We start from the raw sequence: 27,639 nt of genomic DNA, 5'->3' as shown, positions 1-27,639 counted from the left end.
TAATTGCTTTCTATGCATGCTCATTTAATTCTCACAATAAACACATTATTAGATTTTTTTTAAAGTCTGTCCTTCAATTCAGATTTATTTCCCTAGTATTCTTTTATCACCCATTCTGGAGTTGTTTTCCAGTTTGGCAAGAGGTGTGAAAAGTATGTTGGGTTGGTTCTTTGTTAGAAAACAGCTAACTGAAATAAAAATTCCATGAGTCCTGAATTCATGCCAAGTGAATGAGCAGAGAAAAGAGATATTTAGCTTATGTTGATGGGTTCAGGGAAAGACACCAGTGCCTCTGTAAGTCTTGATTTATTCTAAAGAATTACTATTAGTGACATGATCCCTTAGTAGTCTTTAAACTATAATAGTTTAAAACTGTATGTTGAGTCTAGGCTTCTTGCACTGATGTATATCAAATATTGTATAGTGTATATTTGAAATTGAATAACTTATGTGCATTTGCTTTTTAATGCCTATATGTGTTCAAATGTGGTGATACTGAAATAATGACTATGTTTTTAAAGGGTTTGAAAGAGGAAAGGAAGACATTTCTCAAAACAAAGATGAATCTTCCCTTTCTATGTCAAAGAGCAAGGTAAGCATATTGTTGTCCTCAAATATATGATCACAACATTTTTCTAATATTTAAGACGAGTGAACTAACACTGAAATCCTATCAGATTTTTGTGGGATGTTTTTATGTTGGTATATCTAAACCAGGTAGTATATATGAAAAAAGGAAAGTTCCCCTGGGGCTGATTTAGGTTCTGTTGGTTACTTGGAAATATAGCCTATTGGTAACCAGGGTTCTCTCCTGAGTGATATTGTTCTGGTATGTCTGCTATAGCAGTATATCTCAGACTGAAGTCTGAGGGTTCCATGTAGAGAATAGAGATAGTCAGGGTTCATTGGGTTTTTTTGTTTTGTTTTGTTTTTTAATTTCTAAGTGTTTTGGGCTCATTCAAATGACAATCAAAACACATATATTTTACCAGTTAAAGGCCAAACATCTCTTGCTATAATAGTGTGCAATTGAAAGGCACTTTCTTAGAATAAGACATAGTTCCCTAAATTAGTAATTTTCAAATGAGATACTTGTACATATTCTTAAGTCTGTTGAGAATTTTTTCTTTAAGAGTACTATTCAAATTTGAAAAGTATTGTATGTTGCATTGACTTTCCTATGGATTTGTAATTCACTAGATTTTCTATAATTCGTCAATGGATTTGACTTTTGACTGTTATTATTTCTGGTCAGGTTTAGTAGCAGGAGAAGCTTTTATGTTTGTGGAATCAAACTTCAATGGCTGTAAGAAAATCTATATCTTTTTTTTAAAAAAATTATTTATTTATTTATTTATTTATGGCTGCATTGGGTCTTTGTTGCTGCACGCAGGCTTTCTCTAGTTGCGGTGAGCGGGGGCTGCTCTTCGTTGCGGTGCGTGGGCTTCTCCTTGCGGTGGCTTCTCTTGTTGCAGAGCACAGGATCTAGGCACGTGGGCTTCAGTAGTTGTGGCTCGTGGGCTCAGTAGTTGTGGCTCGCAGGCTCTAGAGCATAGGCTCAGTAGTTGTGGCACACGGGCTTAGTTGCTCTGCGACATGTGGGATCTTCCCAGACCAGGGCTCGAACCCGTGTCCCCTGTACTGGCAGGCAGATTCTTAACCACTGTGCCACCAGGGAAGTCCGAAAATCTATTTCTTAAGCTAGTAAATTCTCTGCTATTCTCAGCAGTAGGCTTGGCTTGTAAAACCCTACATATTTTGTTCCTGTTCTTGTGAGTGATTGAGAGGATTCCATGATATATTTTTTGTCATATTCCGTGATATGCTTTACACAGATTTTATTCACACTTAACTTTTCAAGTATTCATTAAAGGTCCATCCTGTACTTATATGTATATAAGTACATAAGGTGAAAATTTAGTAGGACTTTGTATGTATATAACATATGCATGAGAAATACCTTTATTGTTTTATATGAGATGCATAATGAGGAGATGATTTATCTTGGTTCTGCCATGGTTAGAAATACAACGAAATTTATGGAATTTTCAAAACCTATTTTCAAGCAGTTAGTACCAGAATTGGTGAATGTATAGAATAGTGGTATTCCTACTCAGAACCCTAAACTCCAGATCTACGTACCACAGCCATCTACGTGTAGTCTCTGAATGGGAGGGTGAGGGAGGGGCAGGAGGGGTAGGGAGGGCAGGGAGCCTGAAAAGCAAGTTTACATACCTTAATGAAGCAGTGTGCATTAATAAATAAAAGGAAACACAGGCTGCACCTTGAGTACAATAGCACCTAGTTGTGTATGAACCTTAAATTAAAATTAAATAAAATTAGAAATTTGGTTCCTCATTTACACTAGCCACATCTCAATGGCTCACTAGCCACATATAGCTAGTGGCTACCATATTGGACTACTCAGATACAGAATATTTCTTTTATTCAGAAAGTTCTACTGCACAGCAAGCATTCACTGCTTTAGGGTCAAAAAAGTGAGTTTGAATCTTGACTGTCATATAATACCTGTGACTTCTTAGATGCTAATTATAATGACATTAATAGCTACTTTGTACTAAGAGCTTGCTAAGTGTCCTTTTAACTCTCTTAAGGATACTAGAAGACAGGTATTATTGGCCCCATTTTATTAGTGAACAAACCGAAGCTTAGAGAAGTTAAATAACTCTCAAGGGTCAAAATGGTAGAGCTAGAATTCAAAGTGGCTTCAATTTTCTTATCTGTACAAAAGAGGTAAGATCTAACTCTCAGATTGTGATGCTGTAAGTGCCTCATGAAGTACTTGATTAATAATGGGTGTTTGAGAATTCGTTTTTCTTACTTTGAATAAAGAACTACAGTGAATGAATAGGCTTCTTGACGTGGTAACTATTTGGTGTAAGTAAAATTGTACTCATTCTGTTATTTTCCAAGAGCTGAATCTTATTGATCCTATCTTACCTTAGATTTAATCTTGGTTTATTCTGTTAGCTTAAGAGATACATAGTCACTAGTTTGTCCTTATATATTTTAACATATATTCCACTCTTTTGTTTTTCAGAACAATCCTAAAATTTATACATTTATCATCAAACCTTATTCTCATGGAATTCTGAAGATTTTGTTCTTACCTAAGTAACTTTGGGAAGCAAAATCTTGTTATTCCTTCTATGATCGATCTGCATAACTGAGACCATTAAATAATTTTAACCTTATACTTTTATGAATTTGATGCAGAAAGTATCAGTACTGTCATTTTGGTCACTGAATTTACGGTATCCTTCTTCCCCCCACCCCCCACCATTTTAAAAATAAAGGCAGTTCCTGTTTCTCAGGCATCCTGTAAATGAGTGAATTGGAGAAATCAGTTAATCAGATCATCCCATCTTCCTTTTAGCATTTTTAAATAAATTTTTAACTGTCCATCTCAATGAAAGGAATTGCCAGCATGAATAATATTTCTAGTGGGATAAAAGGAATGCTATTACAAGGATAAGGGGTTTCTGAGCTGAGATCTTGACTTGATTCTCCAGCCATCAGTCTGCTTAGCTGTAGGTTTGCTAAATCATCTACCTCTTGCTGTAAAAAATATATTTCCTTGGACATTTAAAAAAAAAAAAACTTTCCAAATCAAAGTATCTGATAGAGTCATAGTAACTTATCATTATTGTTATTATTCCTTATATCTGCAGTATTTTATAGTTTTCAAAGCAAGTCAAAAGTGTTCTCATATGTTAATGTTCCATTTATCTAAAGGTCATATTTTTGTCAACACTTGCAATCTAGAGGATAGTCACAAACCTGAAACACAGTATACCAAGTACTGTGTTAAACACATCATGCACACTACCTCATTTACCCCTCAAAGCAACCCTATGACTTGGTAGGAATATCCTTATTTTATAAATGAGCAACTAAGACTGGAAGAGATTGAATAACTTCCCATAGTTGCACAGCCCATAAGGTATCATCATTAAAATAGTGGTCAGTAAGTTTATAAAAGGAGGAAACTTAGTTTAGTAAAATATTTCCAACAAAAAAACAGTTTATGATTCTTGGTATTTAAAAGGTAACTTGTTGATTCAGAAAACTTTGGTAGTATTTCATTGAAAAGACTATAGAACTTGGTCACTGGATCCTTTTTTTCTTTTTTCAGAACTAGCTACACCGTATGGCAAGGATTCCTTGAAGTATGTGTGCTGTAATCTACCAAGCTCATGTGACAGCCATCTGGCCTGCTGGTCCCTTATATACTAGAATCGTTTAGGAATCTCCAAGCCAGATCTTGTCATGTCTAGGGAAATAGATTTCCTGTTGTTCGTAAAGATAAGTCTTAAATTTGAGTCTAAGATTCTATATGAACAGTTTTAAAAGGTGAGAAATAAATGTGATGAGATGGCTAAGAGCATGAGACTGAGAATTAGGCACACCAGAGTACAAATCCCAGATCGTCTACTTATGACTCTGTGACTTTAGGAAGTTATTTAATCTGTTAGTCTTAGTTTCTTTATTAGCAAAAGGAGGAACTACAACTATCTCATAAGGTTGCTTTGAGGATTAAATGAAGCAGAACATATAAAGTACTTACATAGTACTTGGTAAAGAGTTAAACAGTCATTCATTTTCATTAACTTTTAAGCTAATATTATTAGTATTCTTCACTTAATAGTATCTAAAAAGTACATTATAATACACATTTTCCTATTAAGCTGTGGGAAATAGAAACCATTATATTCCTCTGACAGTAGCCATGTCATCTTTGAGTTTCCAGTGGCAAGGAGAGGACAGAGACCTGTTTGGCTTGAGAACTTTTGTGGAATGGTTTTAGTATCACAATATATCCTATCATCATGGGAGTAAGCAATATGATGTTTCAAGGCCAGTTCTCAAAGGAGTAACTTCAACAAAAATTTAATTAGGTTAATCCCCACCTTCTACATTGAGTGTAGTTTGCAGTTCCTTTCCAGTTCAGCCAGTTATTACCATCAACATAATAATTCGTATTTTGTACTAAGTAGTGGAGGCATTTTTAGGAGAGATGAGCTGCAAATGCTAGTTTCATTTTCATTTTATTAATTCCAAAGGTATTTATTGAGCCCTTCCTTTTCCCCAGGTGATAGCTGGCTATAATTGATGAATAAACATGGTCCCTGTCCTCATGGATCTTAAAATTGAGTGAGGGAGTTTGTACCTAAAGTTTTTCATCCTTGATCACATCTAGTGATATTATGTAGATCTGGCCATTAAACACTTGAAAGCTACCATTTGGATCAAGCCCCATATACTTTCCTGGCACTGGGAGTAATGCTACAAACTTTAAGTACCTTCTCCCATGTCTAACAATAGGTAAAAATGAAAATCACAGAACAGTGAAGGAATATGTTTAATTTAATTGTTCCAGGATTTATAGAAGCAGCTTTTAGTTCTATATTCTTCTACTCTGGTGGAAGAAAGTAGTCTCCTTGAAAGAGTACTGGATTAGGAGACCCGGGTTCTGATCCCTGCTGTTGATTGATTGTTTAGAAAATCAACGTCCCTGAGCCTCCCTTTCATGATTTGTAAAATGGAGATAAAACCACTTGTTATGCCTATTTCTCAAGGTTCTTATGAGGATCAAATTGAAATATCAAGTATAAACAAAGTCTGGAAACAAGTTTAAGACATTAGTAATAATTTAGGGGCACTGGATAGTTAGGAAGAAGTAGGTGCTAGGAATATTGATTTTTAAACACTGTACAACTTAGGGTGTTTCATTACTTGTTTCTGAAGATGTTTGTATTTATCCCCTTTGGAGAAGGAGTAGCAACAGGGCAACGTGTACAGCAACTTGCTAGAAGTTTTTTGTTTTTTAGAATATTTCAACTTAAAAAATTACACTGCTTTGGATACATTTGTCCTAAGAATAAGTAAATAATTGTGTTTTTCAGAAATACCCTGAAAAATAGAAGGCAGAGATTTATAAATGATCTTATTTAACCTCACATTGTAAATTAATTTATTGATAAGTTTTTATTTTTGTGGCTTTAATGTGGATTAGTTTTCAAACCCAAATACTGTAAAGGGAAAATCAGTATTTGAAAATTGACATTTGCCTAAATCACAGCAATGAATGGGAAGAATGTCACAAACATAGTTTTAACATTAGTTTTTATGTGCCATATGTGTGTGTAGAATAAGTAGCGATTTTAATTATTATTTCTCTTTTCTTCATTTCCATGTGATTTCAGTCTGAATCTAAACTTTATAATGGCTCGGAGAAGGATAGTTCAGCTTCAAGCAAGCTTACAAAAAAAGAATCTCTCAAGGTTAGTTTCCACAGTTATGAAATAAGATAAAGAAATAAGTATTTGTAATCCTAAAGGAAGAAAAAAAATATTAATGTTTGTATGGCATGCTGGAGTCAACTGAAAAGACTCTTTGATGACTGTCCCAGTGCTACTCTGGCCCTCACCTGGGGTGCGGTGCTGAGGACTGGATATCTCTGCACAGCTGTACTTGAGTCAAGCACGCCACTGCGTTATAGAACATAATGGGAAGCTCTGCTGCCCTTTGAAATTTGAGTTTACTAACTGCTAGATCATGGGCTGAATTTGGCCCACAGGTAATATATATTTTGTTTGACCTACACAGTGTTTTAAAAATTTGAGCCAACAATTACAAGTCCAGATTTCCAGCTTCTCCTAAGAAATAGGTTATACTGGGCCTGCCTTCCAGAATGGCCACAGATCCTGGAGTTTAAGGAACACATGCTTTCCAATTGATTCTTGATTCCCATATAGTCTGTTTTGCCCCTCTTTTTTTCCATATCTGATCCTATACGTATCTGCATTTACAGTCCTATATGAAATCTGTTAATTCAGATATGCATATTAACAAAGACCAAAGTGAAAACTTTTTGACTGTTTAATTATTAAAATTTCTTGTGTGTATGTAGTCTCTTCACCATTAAATGCAACTAGGAAAATTTTGTGTTTTAGTTTATAAAAAGTCACTGATAGGTTATCTTCTCCCCTTCGTGAACAACAACAAAGCAATAAATAATAAGATTGCTTTACTGCTACTTTCCCAAATTATCTCAGGAGTGACTTATGAAGGGTAAAACTTTGATAATTTGAATGAATTAGTTTCAATGTTGTAGTTTCTTAGTTATTTATATGTTATATATTAGTGTCAGAAAAGAGAGAAAAATTGCCAGTCCTAAATAACTACAGCATTGTTTGTGATATGAAAAACTGACAACAGAGTAGATTTCCATCAGTAAGAGAATATGTTAAGAAAAATTATAGAAGTAGTATAGCATGGTGCTTAAAAGCATGTGTTTTAGAGCCAGGCTGCCTCTATTTGAATTCTGCCTCCATGAATTACTAACTATGTGATCCTGGGCAATTTACTCTCTGTGCCTCAGTTTTCTCATCTGTAAAATAAGGATAATGATAGTACTACTTCCCAAGGTTATTGTGAGTATTAAATGAGGTAATACATGTAAAGTGCTTACAACAGTGACTGGTACGCAGAATGTGTCCCATAAATGTTACCTCTTATTATTTTATTCATACTAGGAATCCTATGTAGCAGTTAAAAGAATGAGGTAGACATGGAATGGAAAGAGAATTGAAATGCTCCAAAAAATATTGAATAGGAGAACCTTTTTTATGTGTTTAAAAAAACAAAAACAAACACAAAAGTATATTTCTGTAGGTTGTGTACATAGAAGAGGCCTGAAAGGATAGTGTTTTCCTGAAGGTTAACAGTGATCAATTCTGAGAATCGGAATAGGAGAGGATATAATAAAAACGGCTTTTAGCTTTGTGTTGTTTGAAATTTTTACCATGAGTTTGTATTCATGTACTGTGTAATTTTAAAAACGTAAAATTCTTTAAAAATATACAGAGAATTGGACTAGTGATCAGAAAAACTAGATTCTAACCTTGCTTTTCTAAAAATTTCTACCAGCTCTTAAAAAAAAAAGGTCTGTCCTAAGATGCTAGAATTCTAAAAGAGGTTTAGAATTTTATTTTAGAGTATAAATTTTTTTACATACTATGGAGCTAAAAAATTGGAGAGAAATTGCCTATTTCTAATGAATTTTTAATTTTTCTATTATTTCTGTAAAATAGGTACAAAAGAAAAATTACCGAGAAGAAAAGAAAAGAGCCACAAAGGAGTTACTCAGTACAATCACAGATCCCTCTGTTATTGTTATGGCTGATTGGTTGAAGGTCAGTTTGTATTGACTCTTGAATTCAAATGCTGGATATTTACCAACTGGAATAGGAAAGCCCAGAGTGCACCTAAAAGCCTGCAAGACAAAAACATCTCCTAGGTTGATTGCTTTTCACTGATGAAGAAACTATTAATTGTATCCCAGAGGATCTATGTTCCAGTCTTAATGGAGAGAAGAAACCTTCATGTTGTCTCTCTTGACATCAAATAACATCAAATATGGATAGCAGTTCTTTTAAAAAGGCGTTTTGATTTGTGTGACATGATATAGTCTAATCCAGGGGTCCCCAACCCCCAGACCACGGACCAATACCGGTCCGTGGCCTGTTTGGAACCGGGCCGCACAGCAGGAGGTGAGCGGCGGACGAGCGAGCGAAACTTCATCTGCCGCTCCCCATCGCTTGTGTTACCATCTGAACCATCCCCCCTCTTTGTGGAAAAATTGTCTTCCACGAAACCGGTCCCTGGTGACAGAAAGTTTGGGGACCGCTGGTCTCATTGATGTCCTGTAAAGAAATATTTTGTTTGCTGTTCAAATTATCATTTAGTATTATTGTAGACTTGGTATATTTGCATTTTGGAGAAGATATGAGACAAAGTTAGTGTAAAAGTTACCATTTGAAAAGCATTAATTTGCAGAACAACATACATATTGCTATTTCTATTCCTTATTCTTTTAGCCTCTGGTTATTTCCATTTACTTTTATTTCCTGTCATCTTAGTCACTCTATCCTCTTTACCATTCTTATCTGTAGGATATTTGGTAGGAATATTTTAGCCTAATACTAACTTTGAGAATGGTCTTGTAAGACCCTGACTCCCAGGAAGTTTTAGTACCTGGCTTTCACCTAAAAATCACCCCAGCAGTGAAAGCTTTTCACCTTCCCCAAGGATAGGTACAACCTCCAACCTAAAATCCTTATGGGATCTGTCATGGAAGTTTTCTTACTAAAATAGAAGTCTAGTGATAGTTTCCTTGATAGTTCAAGTAATATGGGGGTCTTCTTCGATATTATTCTGAAAACACCTTCTGACTTATATTGGCTCTACTTACTAAGTCTTTAAGCTCCATATCCTATACTAGGAAAGTATATTTTAATGGCCCCTGACCTGGCCAGGAAGGTTAGGAAAACCATTCTACATGGTACATTGTTTTGAAATTGTTGATGCAGTCTCCCACTAGAATTTAAGTTCCTCAGAAGCAGGAGTCATGCTGTTTTCACATTTATTTCCAGTGCTTGCTATATAGTAGCTTAACAAACATACACCTAGTGAATTTAAAGTGTACACTTTATGGAAATTTTAGATTAAAATACCCTATTTGCCTCTATTTGGTTAGTATCTTGTGGAGCAGAGAAACAAAGGTTTATTTCTTAAATAAACTTATATTTTTGTAGATTCGTGGTACTCTAAAGAGCTGGACCAAATTGTGGTGTGTGTTGAAACCTGGTGTGCTACTGATCTATAAAACCCAAAAAAATGGTCAATGGGTAGGAACAGTTCTTCTGAATGCCTGTGAGATCATTGAGCGTCCATCAAAAAAGGATGGCTTTTGTTTTAAACTTTTCCATCCTTTGGAGCAGTCCATTTGGGCAGTGAAGGTAAGTAAGCACTTGTTATATAGGTGAGAGGTAAAGATGACAATCTATACGTAGAACTGAGATAAATCAATGAATGATTAATGATTGCTGTCCTCTTCCAGAACTTATAAATTTGTTTTTGTCTTCAATCACATTATTCCTCTTTCTGTTTCTACCCACGATGAAATGTGCACCAAAATGCTTAGTTTACCTTTAAGATCTAAGTTAAAAATTTCTCCAGAAAATGCTTCCCAAATTTATATTGTACCTTATTATCTCTTGTCTGTAGGGATTGTTTGTACTGTTCTTTTACTTTGCAATTACCAGCTTTGCTTTGTAATATTGTATCCTGTTTACTGTGAGTGTTCTTCTCTTTATCAAATTGTCAGACTGCCTAGAACAGAAGCTGCCATTTATTTTGGTGGTCTTTCCTGTAGTGATGTAAATATGTGATAGGAAGCCTATAAGCAGAAGCAGTCCTACATATTTTTGAGAGGCAGCTTTCTTTGAAGATGGAGCTCTAATGCTTTTATAACTAAAAAGCATTGCCGTGGTCACTCCTTGTTTTAAAAACAAACAATCAAGAAAATAGAAATGCTCTATTTGATAAACTGTTATACTAAGGAATTCTACAAACAGTAGACAGGCAGTACATGCTAACTGAATAAATGAGTCTAGCTTAAGTTTTTACAAAGCGATCATTGTTTTAGTTTCTAAAGTCAATTACACTTGAATAAAGGTTTTGGGACTCCTCCTTTAGGTAAACAACCTAATTGAGATTAGAACTAAATGTAGCTTCAGCTTTTTAATTTGTTGGGTATTGCTTAATTAGGCAATATACAGACACCTAGGAAAAGACCTGGGCTTTTAACCTTTATTGCAGTAGTGTGGAATCATAGCAGGAATAAATTTAGGGTTACAGAGTTAGTTTTATTCTGAGATTATATACTTCCCACAGGGGAAAGAATTTAACCCATGAAACCTCTGGTATTTCTGTATTATGTCATTCTGAAGTGAAAAAAAATTACTTTCAAAATCTTTTATATGTATATTATTTATTCTTTACTACTATTTTTAGGCATTGTAAGAATTATAATGAATTTTAAAATCATTAAAAGATACTTATAATGTCAAGTTATTTCATTCCAGATATTGGTGGGAGGGAAATTTGTACAATTATATGAACATCAGAATATTCTTCACAAGCAAAACCTACTTAGGACATTGTTTAAGCAGCTTAAAAGTCAATGTCTATGCTTAGGAAAGAGTAATGTTTATAAATTTTTACTTTGTGTCAGGGACTCTTTTCAGCATGTTATATGGAATCTTTTTTTAATTCTCGTGCCTGTAAGGTACGAGATAAGGAGGATACAAATTTCCTGTAAGGAGGATACAAATATCCCCCATTACCCAGATAAAGAGATTGAGGCCTAAAGAGGTTACTTAAGTAATTTTTCTAGTATGGAATCAAGATTGAAACCCAGGCAGTCTGACTCAAGGTCCTACTCTATACTGGTTCTAGGAACTAGACCATAAATTATAAAGCCATTTGAAAATACCCAAGGGGTATTATAGGATTTGTTAAAATCGTATTGATTTGTTTCTACTTTTTTCACTTTAAATGTCCATCTTTACCTCCTAATGTTTATGCTTCTTAAAATCCATTTTATTCTTTGATCTGACAACTTAAAAAATTATTTTTCCCTGGACCTAGTAAAAATTCATTTCTCTTTTTCTTATAAGTTTCCAGCTGTTTCTTTAGGCTTCCAGAAATTTAGTATTTCTCATCTAATAGTTTCTGTAGTATGGAAATTCTCTGTTAAATTAAAATTTGGTCTCATATGGGAAATTTTAGGTTTCTCTTTAATATGTGAACAATATGCAGAGATAATGCTTAATGTTAACTATAAGTTCAGTTTTCTGGTAAGGAGGTAAATTTTGTGGAAGAGGAAAGCTTTCCTCAGTACTTAACATTTGCTTTCTTAAGAAGCATGAAATTAAAGCTTGTTTGTTTTTAAAAATTATAATCCATGCCTCACTTAGATTATTACAGATAATTATGAATAATATAAAGTTGAGATCTCATAATACTGTACACCATTTATTTTGTTTATTCTGCTTTTAAGGGTCCAAAAGGTGAAGCAGTTGGATCCATAACTCAGCCCTTACCTAGCAGTTATTTGATCATCCGAGCTACTTCAGAGTCAGATGGTAAATACAAATGATGGATTGGATTTTGGTCCTTATTTTTAAGAGTCACTTAAAAATATACTATATACTTTTATAGATTTATACTTTTATAGATCGCTGCATTTTCCTTTGGGAAATCTGCATTTAGTATGGAATTTGCAGCAGACGTATTATAATCATAAATTGCCTAGAACACTAAATGTATCATCAACTTGGTTGACAAATGGGGAAATCTAATAGGAAGGAAGCATTATATAATTGAGTGATAAACTAGCAGCCTGGAGTTTTCTTCTTCATCCTTTATTGACATATTAACACCTTTTTGACTTGATTAGCATTCTCTGTGGTAACTCATTAAGTTTTGTCATTTTAGAAGTACATTTAATACTATTTATATTTTATCGTTAAATATTAACATGACACTGTATACACTATTTTGCTTTTTTGCATAAGACGTTCAAACACAAACTTCTATTCTGTACTTTATTACTTAATATTTAATTCCTGAAACAAATATAGGGAGGGTATAATTTGTATGAAAGCAAGGTAACTTTAATAATTGATAATGGATTTTTTCTTCACTTTTATGTTTTATAGTGTAGACTAGCTTAGCCTAGGGAATCATGTAACCTTCTAAACTTTACTTTCACTAGATGATTGTTTTTTAAATTAAAATATCATAGGCATGAGCTTTCATTATGAAAACGATTTATGTGGCTGATATTGCCACCATATCTTGAAACAAATGTATATGACTTTTAAGAGCAATTAACTTTTTTTTTCTACTAGTACTGTTCTAAATTTTAATTAAAAAAAATAAAATTATTGGGGGGAGGGATAAATTGGGAGTTTGGGGATTGACATATACACACTATTATATTTACAATAGATACCAACAAGGACCTACTGCTGAGCGCTGTTGAGCACTGGGAACTCTGCTCAATATTCTGTAATAACCTAAATGGGAAAAAAAATTTCAGAAAGAATAGATATATGTATATGTATAACTGGATCACTTTGCTGTGCACCTGAAACACAACAATGTAAATGCATTTTTCTGACTTAAAATTTTGGTGCTAAACCTGGGATAGATGTCCTGTCAACAACAAAATATTATTTTAGATAGTTTGTTTATAGTGGAAACATAATCCCTTAGGTATATTTCATGTACCTTTTTGGTACCTTCAGTTATTCTACATGTTAATGTTTGAAGCTTTTAAAAATAAAGTACATTTATTTTAGATTAGATGTATTTTCTAATGTATGTTAATGCTATTTATTTACCAGTGGTTTCTAGATATTTAGAATGTAAAAAGCACTTATTAAACTGAAAAATTTCATTAAGACATCCTGGCAGGATTTTATATTCTAATTAATTTTTACAGTGCATGTTTCTGAGAGAAATAATAGTATGTTTAAAAGTTAACAGTGTTAAATTAAGATGGATGCTAGTTTTTCTAGTTTCTTGAATTATACTATTTATGAATCTGTCTTTTTCTAGGAAGGTGCTGGATGGATGCTTTGGAGTTGGCTTTGAAATGTTCTAGTCTTCTTAAACGTACAATGATCAGGGAAGGAAAGGAACATGACCTGAGCATCTCATCAGAGAGCACACATGTGACTTTGTATGGCTTATTACGTGCTAACAGTCTCCACAGTGGTGATAACTTCCAGTAAGTAGATATTGCCACTAATTTGGTGATTATTTTCGAGACTGTGTTATTCACTAGGTTAGTTGGCAGGCCTAGAATTTTTGTATTGTATCTAGGATTGAAACTTAGCTGTCTTTAAACCCCCATGGCCTGGTTTAAAATTTGTTGAGTTGCTATGGTGAGGTGTAGAGAGTTATTTCCTTGATTCCAGCTAATATGAATTACTTGTTCTTTCCTAAATATAACCATGCTAACTACCTTGTCTTTGTGCCTGGTGTTCCGTCAATTAAGAATGACGTCTAGTCCTCCTTGCTCTTTTCTTCCGTCATACTCCTGTGTTTTCTTCAAGGCCAATCTCAATCTCAAATATTATATCATATGCGAAGCCTTTCTTTGCCTCATAAAAATGAGATGTAATCCGTCCTTCTACTGTTGTTCTATTAGCACTTTTTTGTTTTTTCTGTAATGGACTTGACTTATTCTACCTGGTATTTGTGGAATTCTCCTATTATATTGTGTTTCAAATTGGAACTGTATCCTATTTGTGGTTTTTTTTTCCCCTGAAGCATTCATTGTAGTTAATACTAAAAAAAATTTTCTTCAAGGAAACGAAGGTTGAGGTTCAGATCTCTTCTGTTGCTTTGCAGGAAAAATAGACTTCCGCTTTTCCTGCCTGGCCCCAGCCCTCAGCTTTTCCTCCCTGGCCCCAGCCCTCAGCTTCTCTGCAGCCACTTATTTCTGTCAGCATTGACGTTACCCTCCTAAAAGTTAGACTGCTTCTCTCCTCGCTTCCCTGTAAGCGGAGCTGAACTTTTTTTTTTTTCCTATCCTTTTGTTTAACTCTTTTTCTTTACTCTCTTTTAAAACCGCCAAAAATAAATAAATAAATAAAACCACCATTACCTTATCTTTTACATCCTTTCTTTGCAGATCTATAATCTGGAGCTTTGTTTTATCCTAGTGTAGGAGTCTGAATGGGATAGGATGAGGGGGAGGGAGGTGCACCTGATATAGGAATGGGTTTTTGTTGGGGCCTTTTCCCCTGGTATTATAGAATACCAGGTAATCCTTAAATGCTCTTATTTGGGGATCTTAAAATTCATCTGCTTCACGTATTTATTCATTAAAAAATTTTGAGTCTCTTTTCTGTGTAAGATACCATACACTTTTCTTTGTAATTCAACACATTGTGAATAGGAAAATGAATCAGATATGATCCTAAATTTGAATCCAGTATAACAGTTTACTAGCTATGTAATCCTAGAGAGATGTTTTGTTTTGTTTTGCTTGAAAGCGATAAAATGCCAGGCAACTATAATAGTAGGAAGAAAAGAATGACATAAACAACCAAAGGAGAGATGTCTTAGGGTAATATAGGATCAGGAGAATTTAGAGGGTGAAAACATAATATCCAGCTAGGGAATCAGGGAGAGGATCAATATAACAGATTTTACCATTAAGTAGAATCAACATATGAACACGTTCATTTGGATATATGACAGAAAATGAGCTAGGAACTGATGTTGCAGAGATGAGGAAGGATGGGAGCCTACCTTCGAGACTTAGAGTCTCCTTGGTTGTAAGAGACAGGAAACGGGTAAAGTTAAAAAAAGATTACCAAGTTTTAAGCCTGAGTAACTGGGAAGATGATAAAAAATTTTTAAAAGGACCATATTTGGGAGATAATGTATTAAATATTGGATATGTTGAGGATGCAGTGGTCCCAGTATATATAGATGCGGTCAACCAAGCGTTTAAAAACATGAATCTGAAGCTTATTCTTGCATGCATGGGAAATCATCAAACAGAAATCATCAAATAGAAATGATGAAGTCTTGAAACTGGACAGGTTGCCAAAGGGGAGAGAGGATAAAACAAAATAAAAGAGAAAATAAAAAACAGATTGTGAGGGATTAAGGAGAGACTAGATGGTAAGAAAGCAAAGACAGCAATATATGATTGTAAAGGAGAAAAAAGAAAATAAGTATTCTAAAAAATGAATTTCTGTTAGAAGTTGTCTGATTAAAATCCAAACATAAGAAGATTTTGGAAAAATAGAGACTAAAGGAGAATCAAATAGGACTACTCTGTTAAACTTATCTCAGCATTGTTAAAATGTCAATTATTATATATAACGGCACCATGTATTCTTTTGTAAAGTACTTTACAAATTTTTTATACCAAACGAAACCCACAGATACTTTCTTAAATAAGAAATTTCTAAAAAAATGTTTGATTCTGGAAGTGATTTTTTTAAAAAAAATTGTTTCCTTTTTGTGCAGAATAGTAACCCTAGTCTTGTAAGTAAGAATAAGGTTGGGTATGGCAGCTTAACAATTTTAGGCCATAGGTTCATTTCCTTAAGCTGAAATTTCCATTTCCAGTTCTCCATAGAGTTTTTTTTCAAGGTTAAGCCTATCCAGTTGTTTTTTTTTCCTTTCTTTTGGCTCCGTTGGGTCTTCGTTGCTGTGCGTGGGCCTTCTCTGGTTGCGGTGAGTGGGGGCTACTCTTCGTTGTGGTGCGCAGGCTTCTCATTTTGGTGGCCTCTCATTGCGGAGCACAGGCTCTAGGTGCGCAGTCTTCAGTAGTTGCGGAGCGCAGGCTCTAGGGTGAAGGCTCAGAGTTGTGGCACAGGGGCTCAGTAGTTGTGGCTCACGGGCTCTAGAATGCAGGCTCAGTAGTTGTGGCTTCATTGCATGAAGCATAGGCTTCATTGCTCTGCGGCATGTGGGATCTTCCCGAACCAGGGTCAAACCCATGTCTCCTGCATTGACAGGCAGATTCCTAACCACTTTGCCACCAAGGAAGTCCTCAGTCCAGTATTAAATCGATATAATTACCTTATACATTTCTCCTTTTATTTTTGGACTTCTTATGAGTGACTTTGGAGACCTTTAAGGTAGAAGGTCATAATTCATTTGCGTTCACTTGATAATCTAGTGGTCTTGTCTTGAAGTTTTTCTTTAGACCAGAAGTGATAGGTTGATTCAAGTGATGATGTTTGTAAAACTAAGAAAAAAATCTAGCAAGGAATAGTCTAAAATTTTGCTTTTGGAAAATTTTAGACCTAAAGGATAGAGAAGCAAAGAGCTCAGAGTGTCATCTTTTAGCATTTTCCAGGTTTTAATTTAATTTCTCTGTGCCTCCATTTTTTAATCTGTGAAGTGAGAGTAATAATTTTACTTTTAGGGCTATTTTATGATTAAATGAGTTAAACTATATAAAACACTTAGAATGGTACCCTTCACATAGTAAATTCTCAGTAAGTATTACATATCCTTCTTATTTATAAATTAAATATTCTTAAACTCCTTTATCCTTCCTCCTAATAATTCTTTCTCTTAAGGTTAAATGATAGTGAAATTGAACGGCAGCATTTTAAGGACCAAGATATGTATTCTGATAAATCTGATAAAGAAAATGATCAAGAGCATGATGAGTCTGACAATGAGGTGATGGGGAAAAGTGAAGAAAGTGACACAGATACATCAGAAAGGCAAGATGACTCATACATTGAACCTGAGCCTGTTGAGCCTTTAAAGGAGACTACCTACACTGAACAGAGCCATGAAGAACTCGGAGAGGTAACAGTCTGTGATTTTCAGAGATTTTGGTTTTCTAATTCTTGGAAATTTACAGATGAAATTGAAGATATTTGTGTGACCTATTTCTTCTTTTCCTGAAAGAGAATAGTATTTATATAATGCCTATTTTATTTTAAAAGTTGCATACATATGAATATATCAAGATTTATAAACAATTAAACACATATACTCGCACAAATACCAATATATTCTATTAAATTTAGAGTTTACATCTTCAGGTTTGCTTTTGAAATAAGATACTCCTTGATGTTATTGCCAGGTACAAAGTAAATTGTAGGGAAACATGAATTTATAACTTTCTTGTTATTGCTAATGCATAGAAGTAAACATAGTATAAAATAATAGAGTATAATGTTTTTTTGTAATGGATTCTTTGTATATATCATTCACTTTATTTAGTGTCTCTTGCGACTACCCTTTTACTAAATTTTATAGGTGTTGACTTATTACCTAATGGGTTATTTTCACATTTTAAGATTGCTTGGAATAGTCTTAGAGAAGATTCATATTTTCAGTATTAGCTGTCTTATCTACATATTTATGTGTCTGAAATAAATGTAGTATTTCAGTATTTTTTGTTAATTGCTAAAGGCAGGTGAGGCTTCTCAAACAGAAACTGTGTCAGAAGAAAACAAAAGCCTTATCTGGACACTACTGAAACAAGTCCGTCCTGGCATGGACCTATCCAGGGTGGTTCTGCCTACATTTATTTTGGAACCCCGTTCTTTCCTGGATAAACTTTCAGATTACTACTATCATGCAGATTTCCTATCTGAGTAAGTAAATTCTCATTTCTTAAAATAAAAGATACTTCATGGTTTTCGAGTATTTTCAGAGTGCTGATTTCAGTGGTAATGCTGTACCAAAATCAGGCTCAAATGAGATGCCACTCTCTCTTCTCCACCACTTCTGTGGTTGACCTTAATAAGAAGCAGGTTTAATACTTTGCTGTAATGTTTCCATCTATGAGGTCAAATGGAGAAATCACAAGCTTGAGGAAGACAGGAATTCTGCCCCTGCCTTGACAGCACTGCCATCACAGGCTCCCTGACCTGTGCATTGACCTAACACAGGGAGAGCTGGTTGGCATTCTTGGTTCTCCCCCACCTAAGTCCTCCTTCAGGTCCCATCCTGGGGCTTCTGCTTTTGTTTGTGCTTATTCTCTCTGCATGCAGTGAGGCATGTGCAGCTTATCACAACTGGAACATCCTACTAACTGCTGGCACATGGCATAAATCCCCACTCTCACCTTTGCTTTTCTTCCTGCCAGCTGATCCTGGGAGTAATTCTGAAGAAGGCAGGCATGAGGGAGGTGGAGGAGGAGCTGCCTACCTCTTTCCCAGCAGTTTCTTGTTCAATCATACTTTTCCAAGTTTCACTTGCTGCCCCCATTCCAGCAGCAGTTTCAAGGCACTGTGTTTTCTAAGATACTAGGTTCTGGCCCTGTGACCTGATTTTTAGATTCTGCATTAATACCTGTATTCAGTTTATTCATTGCATTATTAGTCTATTAGTTGCATTAATGAACATTGCAAAAAAAAGAAAAAAGAAGCTGATTCAAAGGATAATTCGTAAACTGTGGGAGATTTTTGCAAATTAAGTCATAAATGAAGTGTTAAGCTCCCTAAAATAAAAAGGGCTCTTTTTATTTTAGTGAATGAAAAGAAATTCTTAGTGAATGACAAAAAACAAGCTGATTCAAAGGATAATTCGTAAACTGGGGGAGATTTTTGCAAATTAAGTCATAAATGAACTGTTAAGCTCCCTAAAATAAAAAGGGCTCTTTTTATTTTAGTGAATGAAAAGAAATTCTATGAAAAGAAGTTCTTAGTGAATGAAAATGATCAATAACCTAATAGAAAAAGAAGTGGAGGAAATGACCAAGCAGTTTAAAAATGAAGTAATAAAAATAGTCCTTAAGGGCTTCCCTGGTGGTGCAGTGGTTGAGAGTACGACTGCCGATGCAGGGGACACAGGTTCGTGCCCCGGTCTGGGAAGATCCCACATGCCGTGGAGCAGCTGGGCCTGTGAGCCATGGCCGCTGAGCCTGCGCGTCCGGAGCCTGTGCTCCGCAACGGGACAGGCCACAGCAGTGAGAGGCCCACGTACAGCAAAAAAAAAAAAAAAAAAAAAAAATAGTCCTTAAACATGTAAACTTCACTTAAAATAAGAAAAGTGCAAATTCAAACCATAATAAGATCTATTTTCCATCCATCACTTTGACCAAAAATCTAGATGCTTTTATACCCCAGTTCTGCTTCCTTTTATCTATCTAGAAATGTATTTCCCTCAGAATATGAGGTAGGTTCCTATGAATCACAGTAAGATCTTGAGAGATGACCATTTTCCCAAATTAAAAGGTTGCACTTCTGGCAACACACTGTTGCCAAGGTTGTGTGGCACTCATAGACTGCTGTTGGGTCATACAAACTAGCACAGTGCATTAGAAAGGCATCTGGCAGTATCTACCAAAATTATAAATGTATTCAATCCTTTGATCCAGTAATTCTGCTTCTGGGAATATCTCCTACAGATACAACTCCACGTGTACAAAATGACATATATACAAAATTGTTGCAGCAGTGTTTGGAACAGCAAAAGGTTAGATAACTCAAGTGTCCAGCCACAGTTGACTGGTTAAGTAATGTATGGTACATCCACACTAAGGAAGAACTCTATAAACTGATTTGGAGGGATCTTCAGGAGTGTGTGTGTGTGTGTGTGTGTGTGTGTGTGTGTGTGTGTAAAACAAGATACAGAAGAATGCATTTAGTTTGTTCCCCTTTTTTAAGAAAAAGACTACATATTTGGGACTTCCCTGGTGGCACAGTGGTTAAGAATCCTCCTGCCAGTGCAGAGGATACGGGTTCAATCCCTGGTCCAGGAAGATCCCACATGCCGCAGAGCGACTAAGCCTGTGAGCCACAACTACTGAGCCTGCGCTCGAGAGCCCACGAGCCACAACTCCTGAGCCCCCATGCTGCAGCTACTGAAGTCCGTGTGCTTAAAGCCCATGCTCCGCAACAAGAGAAGCCATCACACTGAGAAGCCCACGCACCACAATGAAGACCCAACACAGCCAAAGAAAAAAAAGACTACATATTTATATTTGCTTCTTTATACTTCAAGAAAACTATATGAAAAGAAGCAACTAGGGACTTCCCTGGCAGTCCAGTGGTTAATACTCTGTGCTTCCACTGCAGAGGGCGCGGGTTAGATCCCTGGTTGATCCCTGGTCGGGGCACTAAGATCCCATATGCCACGTGGTGCGGCCAAAAAAAAAAAAGAAGCAGCTAAAAAAAAAAGGTTGCCTATGGGAGGTTAAGTAGGAAGAGTATGGAGAGATGGGGCAATAGCAAGACTGTGTACTTCTTTATATTGCTTTGAGTTTTGAACTGTGCATTCTACATACATGTAAAGCTGTAAATAAATTGTGTAGTAAGAGAATTTAAACCAAGAAAAGAAGAGAGCAATCAGAGGGATGTTAACTCCCGAAAAGTTCTGTATTTTCAACTTGGCACAGTTGTCGGCGAGCCTAGGCCTAGCCTCTTCCATCTCACACTTCATCTTCAAAAATCTGGATTGGACCTTCAGACATGCTTGAAGGGGGTAATATAAATAAATTGCCATATATACATATATATATACAAACTCAGAATTCACCTGAAAAACACAATCAGTGTTTTGCAATGTTCATAGAATTAGCAGAAGGGCAAGGGGACAGGTGAGTCATGGCTTTTGAAAATGCCTGTTTTAAAATGAAAATTATTCTTTGATTATCTGTTATATTTGTACAGTTAGTTCACTCTGGAAAATCAGTTGGTAGCACATAGGGGAGGTTGAAGACTAAAGATGGGGTTAAAAATGGGCAGAAAAGTAACCAGATTATGAAAAGTGATTCTTGCAAACTGATTTATATGGTTGTTTTTGCGATCTATTTTGAAAATGAATTATGCTTTCCAGTCATATCTCATATTCAATTGTTGACTTGATTAATATGAGGGAGAATTTGTGATATGTTCTGTAAAATTTTTGCATATATCATTTTATTTTTTAGGGCTGCTCTTGAAGAAAATCCTTATTTCCGTTTGAAGAAAGTAGTAAAATGGTATTTGTCAGGATTCTATAAAAAGCCAAAGGTAATGTTTGTTTTACTTTCTATAGCCTTATATGTGTTCTTTATTCTTTATGTTATCTTTAGATTATTTATTAATAATTGCATTGCAGGGCCTCTTTCAGTTAGCAGAATTGCAAAATACTTGGTTATTTAGACCTGTATTATGATTGAAGTCATTTAATTTTATTTCATGTTACTACTGGGAAATTTTATAAGGATAGTTCCCAGATGATACAGTTAAGCCTATCTTGACTGGTTTAAGTTAGTACTTTGAATCTTCCATATTTATAATTTGAAACTTGTATGTTTTTTACTAGGGACTGAAGAAACCTTATAATCCTATACTTGGTGAGACTTTCCGTTGTTTGTGGATTCATCCCAGAACAAACAGCAAAACTTTTTATATTGCTGAACAGGTATTAGAAATCCATGTTATAGAAATAAAACTGATTTGGAAGTTATTCAGATTTTTTTATAGAAAATGTTAACTCAGTAAACTCACTGTTGATTATAACCTTTCTTACTAGCGAACATTTGGTAAGATTTTAACCTCGTGGTACTGACTACTAAATACCATACTCTTAAGCTACATACTCTCTTACAGTCATGGAATCCTACGATAAAAAATAAATCTTTATTTTTATTGCTCTGCCCCCCCTCCTTTTTTTGGACCAAATACTTCAGTGGTTCCCCAGTTCCTAAATCAAATTTACACCCATTTCTCTGACATCCAGGGTCCTCCATATCTTTCTAAATTTATCTCAAATTACATGCCTTTTTAAGCCCTCCACAGATTCACAATTAGGTAATCTGATATTGCACTTTTTGCCTCATTATTTTTAAATTTAATTCTCCCACCCTATTATATCTTCCCAGCTATTCTTCATCTAAACAAATCCTGACCTGCTTACCTTTCATATACAGAATGTAAGGAGGATGAGAGGACTATGTGTTATTTGAAAAACCTTCCTCTTCCCAAGAGATTTTGATATACTCCTCAGATTGAAACCACTTATCTGTATTAATTTTTTTAAATTAATGATTATACTGTCTTGTATTTTAGTTCACTATAATTCTTCACTAAGTTGAGAAGCGTTTGATTTTAGTTTTGTCTCATTTCAAAAAAACATGATGTATACATTTTGCAATATTAATTATTAAAATATTTGTTAAAGCTTTTGTTAGTTTCCTACGGTCTATTCAGTAATCTACATGAAGAATAGCCACTGTATTAGTTATTCATTGCTGTATAACAAATTCAAAACTTAATGGCTTAAGACAAAAAACATTTATTATCTCATGCAGTGATGTTCAGGAATCTGAGAACTGTTTAGCTGGGTGGTCTGGCTCGGGATCTCTCCTGAGGTTGAGGTCAAGATATCAGCCAGCTTTGCAATCATCTGAAGGCTTACCTGGGCTGGAGGATTCTGCTTCCAAGCTCATCACATGGCTTTTGACAAGAGTACTCAGTTCCTTGTCACATGGGCCTCTCCATAGAGTTGTTCATAACATGGAAGCTGGCCTTTCAGAGCTAATGATCTTCGAGAGAGAGACACACACACACCAAGGTACATGCTGCATTATAACCTAATTTCAGAAGTGATATACTATTACTTCCACACAAACTAACTTTAGTACAGTGTAAGAGAAGCTCACCTTAACGGTGTGAATACCAGGAGGTGGGTTTCCTTCAGATACATCTTGGAGATTGGTTACTATAATCATCAATATTTAATTTTACTACTTACCAAATGTTTCTTTTAATTCATTATTAGAGTATGCTTTTAAGGCTTGAACTTTTGATAATATCACAATAATATGCTTATATTATTATATTTTAATGTATTTTTCCTGTATTCAATAGGTGTCCCATCATCCACCAATATCTGCCTTTTATGTTAGTAACCGAAAAGATGGATTTTGCCTTAGTGGTAGTATCCTGGCTAAGTCCAAGTTTTATGGTGAGTTTACCCGTGTCTCAATCTATATGCTTTTCTGGAAGGTAGTATTTCCTGGTGAGCTTTTATACAGACAATGTCTTGGGCTGTTTTCAGCCAGGAATTTATAGGTCATTTTACCATTTTTACTTGGGTAATGACCTTTCTTTTTCTGTTGTTTTTCTTTGCTCATTCATAAATAGAGATATGACTCATGTTATGTAAGTGTTCATCACGTACGTGTAAATTTACCACAAGTACCACTTATCAAAAGACAGAATAATGATTGCCCACTACAGCTAACCATTTTAGGCCATAATGTTTTGTTTTGTTTTAGTCTTTGAAAAGAGGAGAAAGCATCCAAATACAGTTAGAATACTTAGTCCAGGGTCAGTCAGTAATGATATTTAACCTTGGATCAAGTAACATACTAACAAAAACTTTTTTAAGTACAAGGGAAAATAAATATGTACAGTAGGAAACCTTAATCTAAAATCTGTGACAATTCAAACAAACAAATCATCCCTTGATGCTTGCTTTGTTTGGGTTTTGGGTTTGATTTTTTTGCCTAGTTTTATATTTTGCTTGTTTCAGAGGGTGATCATTTTCTTCTGAAGGTTACGTATATTTGGGTTATTCCCTCCCCACTGAACCCTCCATCCCTCCATGCCCCTACCCTGACTATAGTTTAAATGGCTTTAGTGAACATGTGTTCTACCCTTGTAGAATTTTTATTGAATACCAGGTACATAGCTCACTTTCTGCAATTACTTCAGCAGCTGGCCTTCTTTTTTCTATGTTATAGTACATACAGTTGTGTATATCAGAACTATCTGTTCCTTTATAATTTGAAAGAATTTACTAAATTCAAACTTTGTAGGGACAATTTTTTGGTAACTTCCTCATTTCTTCTTTGGTTATTGACTTGCCCATACAGAAACTTCTTGCTAGGAGAGTTTGATAGTTTATATTGTTTTAGGAATTAGTTCATTTTCTTGAATCTAAATTAAGTTGAATTTAATGACATCTGGGTAGAGTATATTCCTCTTAACAAGTAGTCTCTTGACTTTTTTTTTTTTTTTTTTTTTTTTTTTTTTTGCGGTACGCGGGCCTCTCACCGCTGTGGCCTCTCCTGCTGCGGAGCACAGGCTCCGGACGCGCAGGCTCAGCGGCCACGGCCCACGGGCCCAGCCACTCCGCGGCACGTGGGATCCTTCCGGACCGGGGCACGAACCCGCGTCCCCTGCATCGGCAGGCGGACTCTCAACCACTGCGCCACCAGGGAAGCCCTCTCTTGACATTTTGATGTACTAAATTATCAGTTTTTCCTTTGCTGGTTTTTGCTTTTGGTGTCACAATTAGAAAACCCTTTCTCTCTTCAGCTTATATAATAAGTCGCTCACATGTTCTCATATTTTTATGCTTTCACTGCTCTTTAGTTTGCCTGAAATTTATTTCTTTGTATATAGTGTGTATGAAGTGAAGCAAGAGCACAACTTTCTCTTCCCAAAAGCCAATAAATTTTCTTAGTATTTGGTTTATTTATCACTGGTTTTTAATGCCATTATTTTCTATTTCAAGGGCTATCTTCTTGGATCTATGGATCTGTTTTTTCTTGTACCACTAGTCTTTGCCCTAAGAACCATTCATTTTTAAATGGCTTTCTGATATTCTGCAGAGCAGATAAAATATAGGTACTTAGTCACTTTGCTATGGGTTGAATAATTTATCATCATTTGGGAGAACTGCTCTTGTTTTTCAAACGGTATGCATAAACCATCAATTTCATAATCAGAGTATCAGTTAAAATTTTGGAGTCCTGAATCCCAATCTTGACTTACCAAATCAAAATCACTGGGCTCAAGTATATTTTTTTTTAATATAAATTTATTTATATTATTTTATTTTTGGTTGCGTTGGGTCTTTGTTGCTGTGCGCGGGGCTTTTCTCTAGTTTGGCGAGCGGGGGCTACTCTTTGTTGTGGCGCGTGGACTTCTCACTGTGGTGGCCTCTCTTGTTGCATAGCACGGACTCTGGGCATACGGGCTTCAGTAGTTGCAGCACACGGGCTCAGTAGTTATGGCTCGTGGGCTCCAGAGCGCAGGCTCAGTAGTTGTGGTGCATGGGCTTAGTTGCTCTGCGGTATGTGGGATCTTCCCAGACCAGGGCTCGAATCCCTGTCCCCTGTATTGGCAGGCAGATTCTTAACCACTGTGCCACCAGGGAAGCCCAAGAATATACATTTTTACAATCTCCTCAGGTAATTCTAATGTGCAGTAAAATCTGAAATGGCTTATGATATAATGTTAAGTGAAAAGCAGAGTACATATATGCTCTGAGTCAACTCTGCTTTAAAACATGTATACATTCATATATAGGAAAAAAAGATGCAAGGAATTATATCAAGATTTCATGATTAACCTGAATGATGGAATTATGGGTAATTATCGTTGGATTTTTCAACTTTCCCACAAAGAGCAAGTATTTCCTTTAAAATAAGAGAACATTCAGTTATTTTAAGATATAGTATGGTTATGAATACTATATAATAAGAGAGAAATGATTTTAAGAGAGAAATGTGTTAAGAATGTATGTGAACAACAGTGTCTGAATAAGGTCCTACTAGACCAGTCCTTCTCCTCTGGACATCTGGCCCTAATACAGAAAGCAGCTATTAATACGTGAAAACATTCAAGAGAGCAATTGCAGGCCAATTTAGTGGAAAGTCCACAGTCATACAACAGAAATTATACAGAATGAATCCTCGTTTCCGTGACTTTCAGCCTCAGGTCAGGTACAGTTAGCAGGGTAAACTGGTGGAAACATTGCAGCCTTTCTGACCTGGGGAACCAAACACTAAATTTGGAGAAACTGTGGCCACTGGACAGAGAACAGGAACCTGAAAAGTAAAAGAGCCAGAGAGGGGATCCTGAATTCTCTCTGCCTACCTCTCTGGCTAAATCCAGAACAAAACTGCCACCCAAAAAAAAAACCAAAGTTCGTAATTTGAGTCCAATCGAATAATTGCATGCTAAGACAAAAGAACAACTTTCATTGGAGAAAAATAATAGAATTCAGAGTCTCTACAACTCAACATTTATAATGTCCAGAATCGAATACAAAATTACCTAACTTAAAGACCCAGGAAAATGGAACATATTCTCAAAGGAAAAGAAAATCAACTGAGACAAACCCCAGGATATACTGTTGGAAGTAGCACACAAGGATTTTTAAGTGGCTAAAATAAGTGCCCTTAAATAAGTAAAAGAAAATATGGTCACAGTGAATGAAAAAATTGTACAGCTTAGAAGAAAAGTAGAAATAGATATATTTCAAAAATTAAATAGAAATTCTAGAACTGAAAAATTCAGTATTTTAAATTAAAAATTCATAGAGTGAACTTTACAGCAGAGTGGAGATGATAGAGAAGAAAATAAGTGAGCTTGTAAATAGATAAATAGAAATCCAATGTGGAAAGCACAGAGAAAAATTATATTAAAAAATGAACAGAGCCTCAGATATCTGTTATATAATATCATGTGGTCTAACATATGTGTTACTGGAGTCCCAGAAGGGGAGAGAAAATGGAACAGGAAAATAATGAATTGATGATGCTCAACATCACTAATCATTAGAGAAATGCAAATCAAAACTACAATGAGGTATCACCTCACACCAGTCAGAATGGCCCTCATCAAAAAATCTACAAACAATAAATGCTAGAGAGGGTTTGAAGAAAGGGAACCCTCTTGCACTGTTGGTGGGAATGTAAATTGATACAACCACTATGGAGAACAGTATGGTGGTTCCTTAAAAAACTAAAAATAGAACTACCGTACAACCCAGCAATCCCACTATTGGGCATATACCCTGAGAAAACCGTAATTCAAAAAGAGTCATGTACCACAATGTTCACTGCAGCTCTATTCACAATAGCCAGTACATGGAAGCAACCTAAGTGTCCATCGACAGATGAATGGATATAGAAGATGTGGCACATATATACAACGGAATATTACTCAACCATAAAAAGAAACGAAACTGAGTTATTTGTAATGAGGTGGATGGACCTAGAGTATGTCATACAGAGTGAAGTAAGTCAGAAAGAGAAAAACAAATACCACATGCTAACACATATATATGGAATCTAAAAAAAAAAAAAAAAAATTGGTTCTGAAGAAACTAGGGGCAGAACAGGAATAAAGACGCAGATGTAGAGAATGGACTTGAGGACACAGGGAGGGGGAAGGGTAAGCTGGGACGAGTGGCATGGACATATATACACTACCAAACGTAAAATAGATAGCTAGTGGGAAGCAGCCGCATAGCACAGGG

General features: G+C 35.5%; 1 protein-coding gene across 4 annotated transcripts in view; it reads left to right on the top strand.

The window, feature by feature from the left end:
• The window catches only part of OSBPL8 (oxysterol binding protein like 8), a 186,082-nt gene that overhangs the window by 123,845 nt on the left and 34,598 nt on the right, over nt 1-27,639 (top strand). For all 4 annotated transcript variants that reach the window (XM_082850827.1, XM_082850825.1, XM_082850826.1 and 1 more), the window contains 11 exons: nt 522-592; nt 6,228-6,305; nt 8,118-8,219; nt 9,621-9,824; nt 11,930-12,014; nt 13,495-13,666; nt 16,992-17,229; nt 17,842-18,026; nt 21,308-21,389; nt 21,685-21,783; nt 23,232-23,328. In XM_082850827.1, the coding sequence (XP_082706953.1) occupies nt 522-592; nt 6,228-6,305; nt 8,118-8,219; nt 9,621-9,824; nt 11,930-12,014; nt 13,495-13,666; nt 16,992-17,229; nt 17,842-18,026; nt 21,308-21,389; nt 21,685-21,783; nt 23,232-23,328 (1,413 nt within the window). The remainder of the gene's footprint in view (nt 1-521; nt 593-6,227; nt 6,306-8,117; nt 8,220-9,620; nt 9,825-11,929; nt 12,015-13,494; nt 13,667-16,991; nt 17,230-17,841; nt 18,027-21,307; nt 21,390-21,684; nt 21,784-23,231; nt 23,329-27,639) is intronic.

The sequence above is a fragment of the Leucopleurus acutus genome, assembly GCF_964270905.1.
Source record: "Leucopleurus acutus genome assembly, chromosome: 11".
NCBI classification, from domain to species: Eukaryota; Metazoa; Chordata; class Mammalia; order Artiodactyla; family Delphinidae; genus Leucopleurus; species Leucopleurus acutus.
This window is presented reverse-complemented; position numbering and strand designations above follow the sequence as displayed.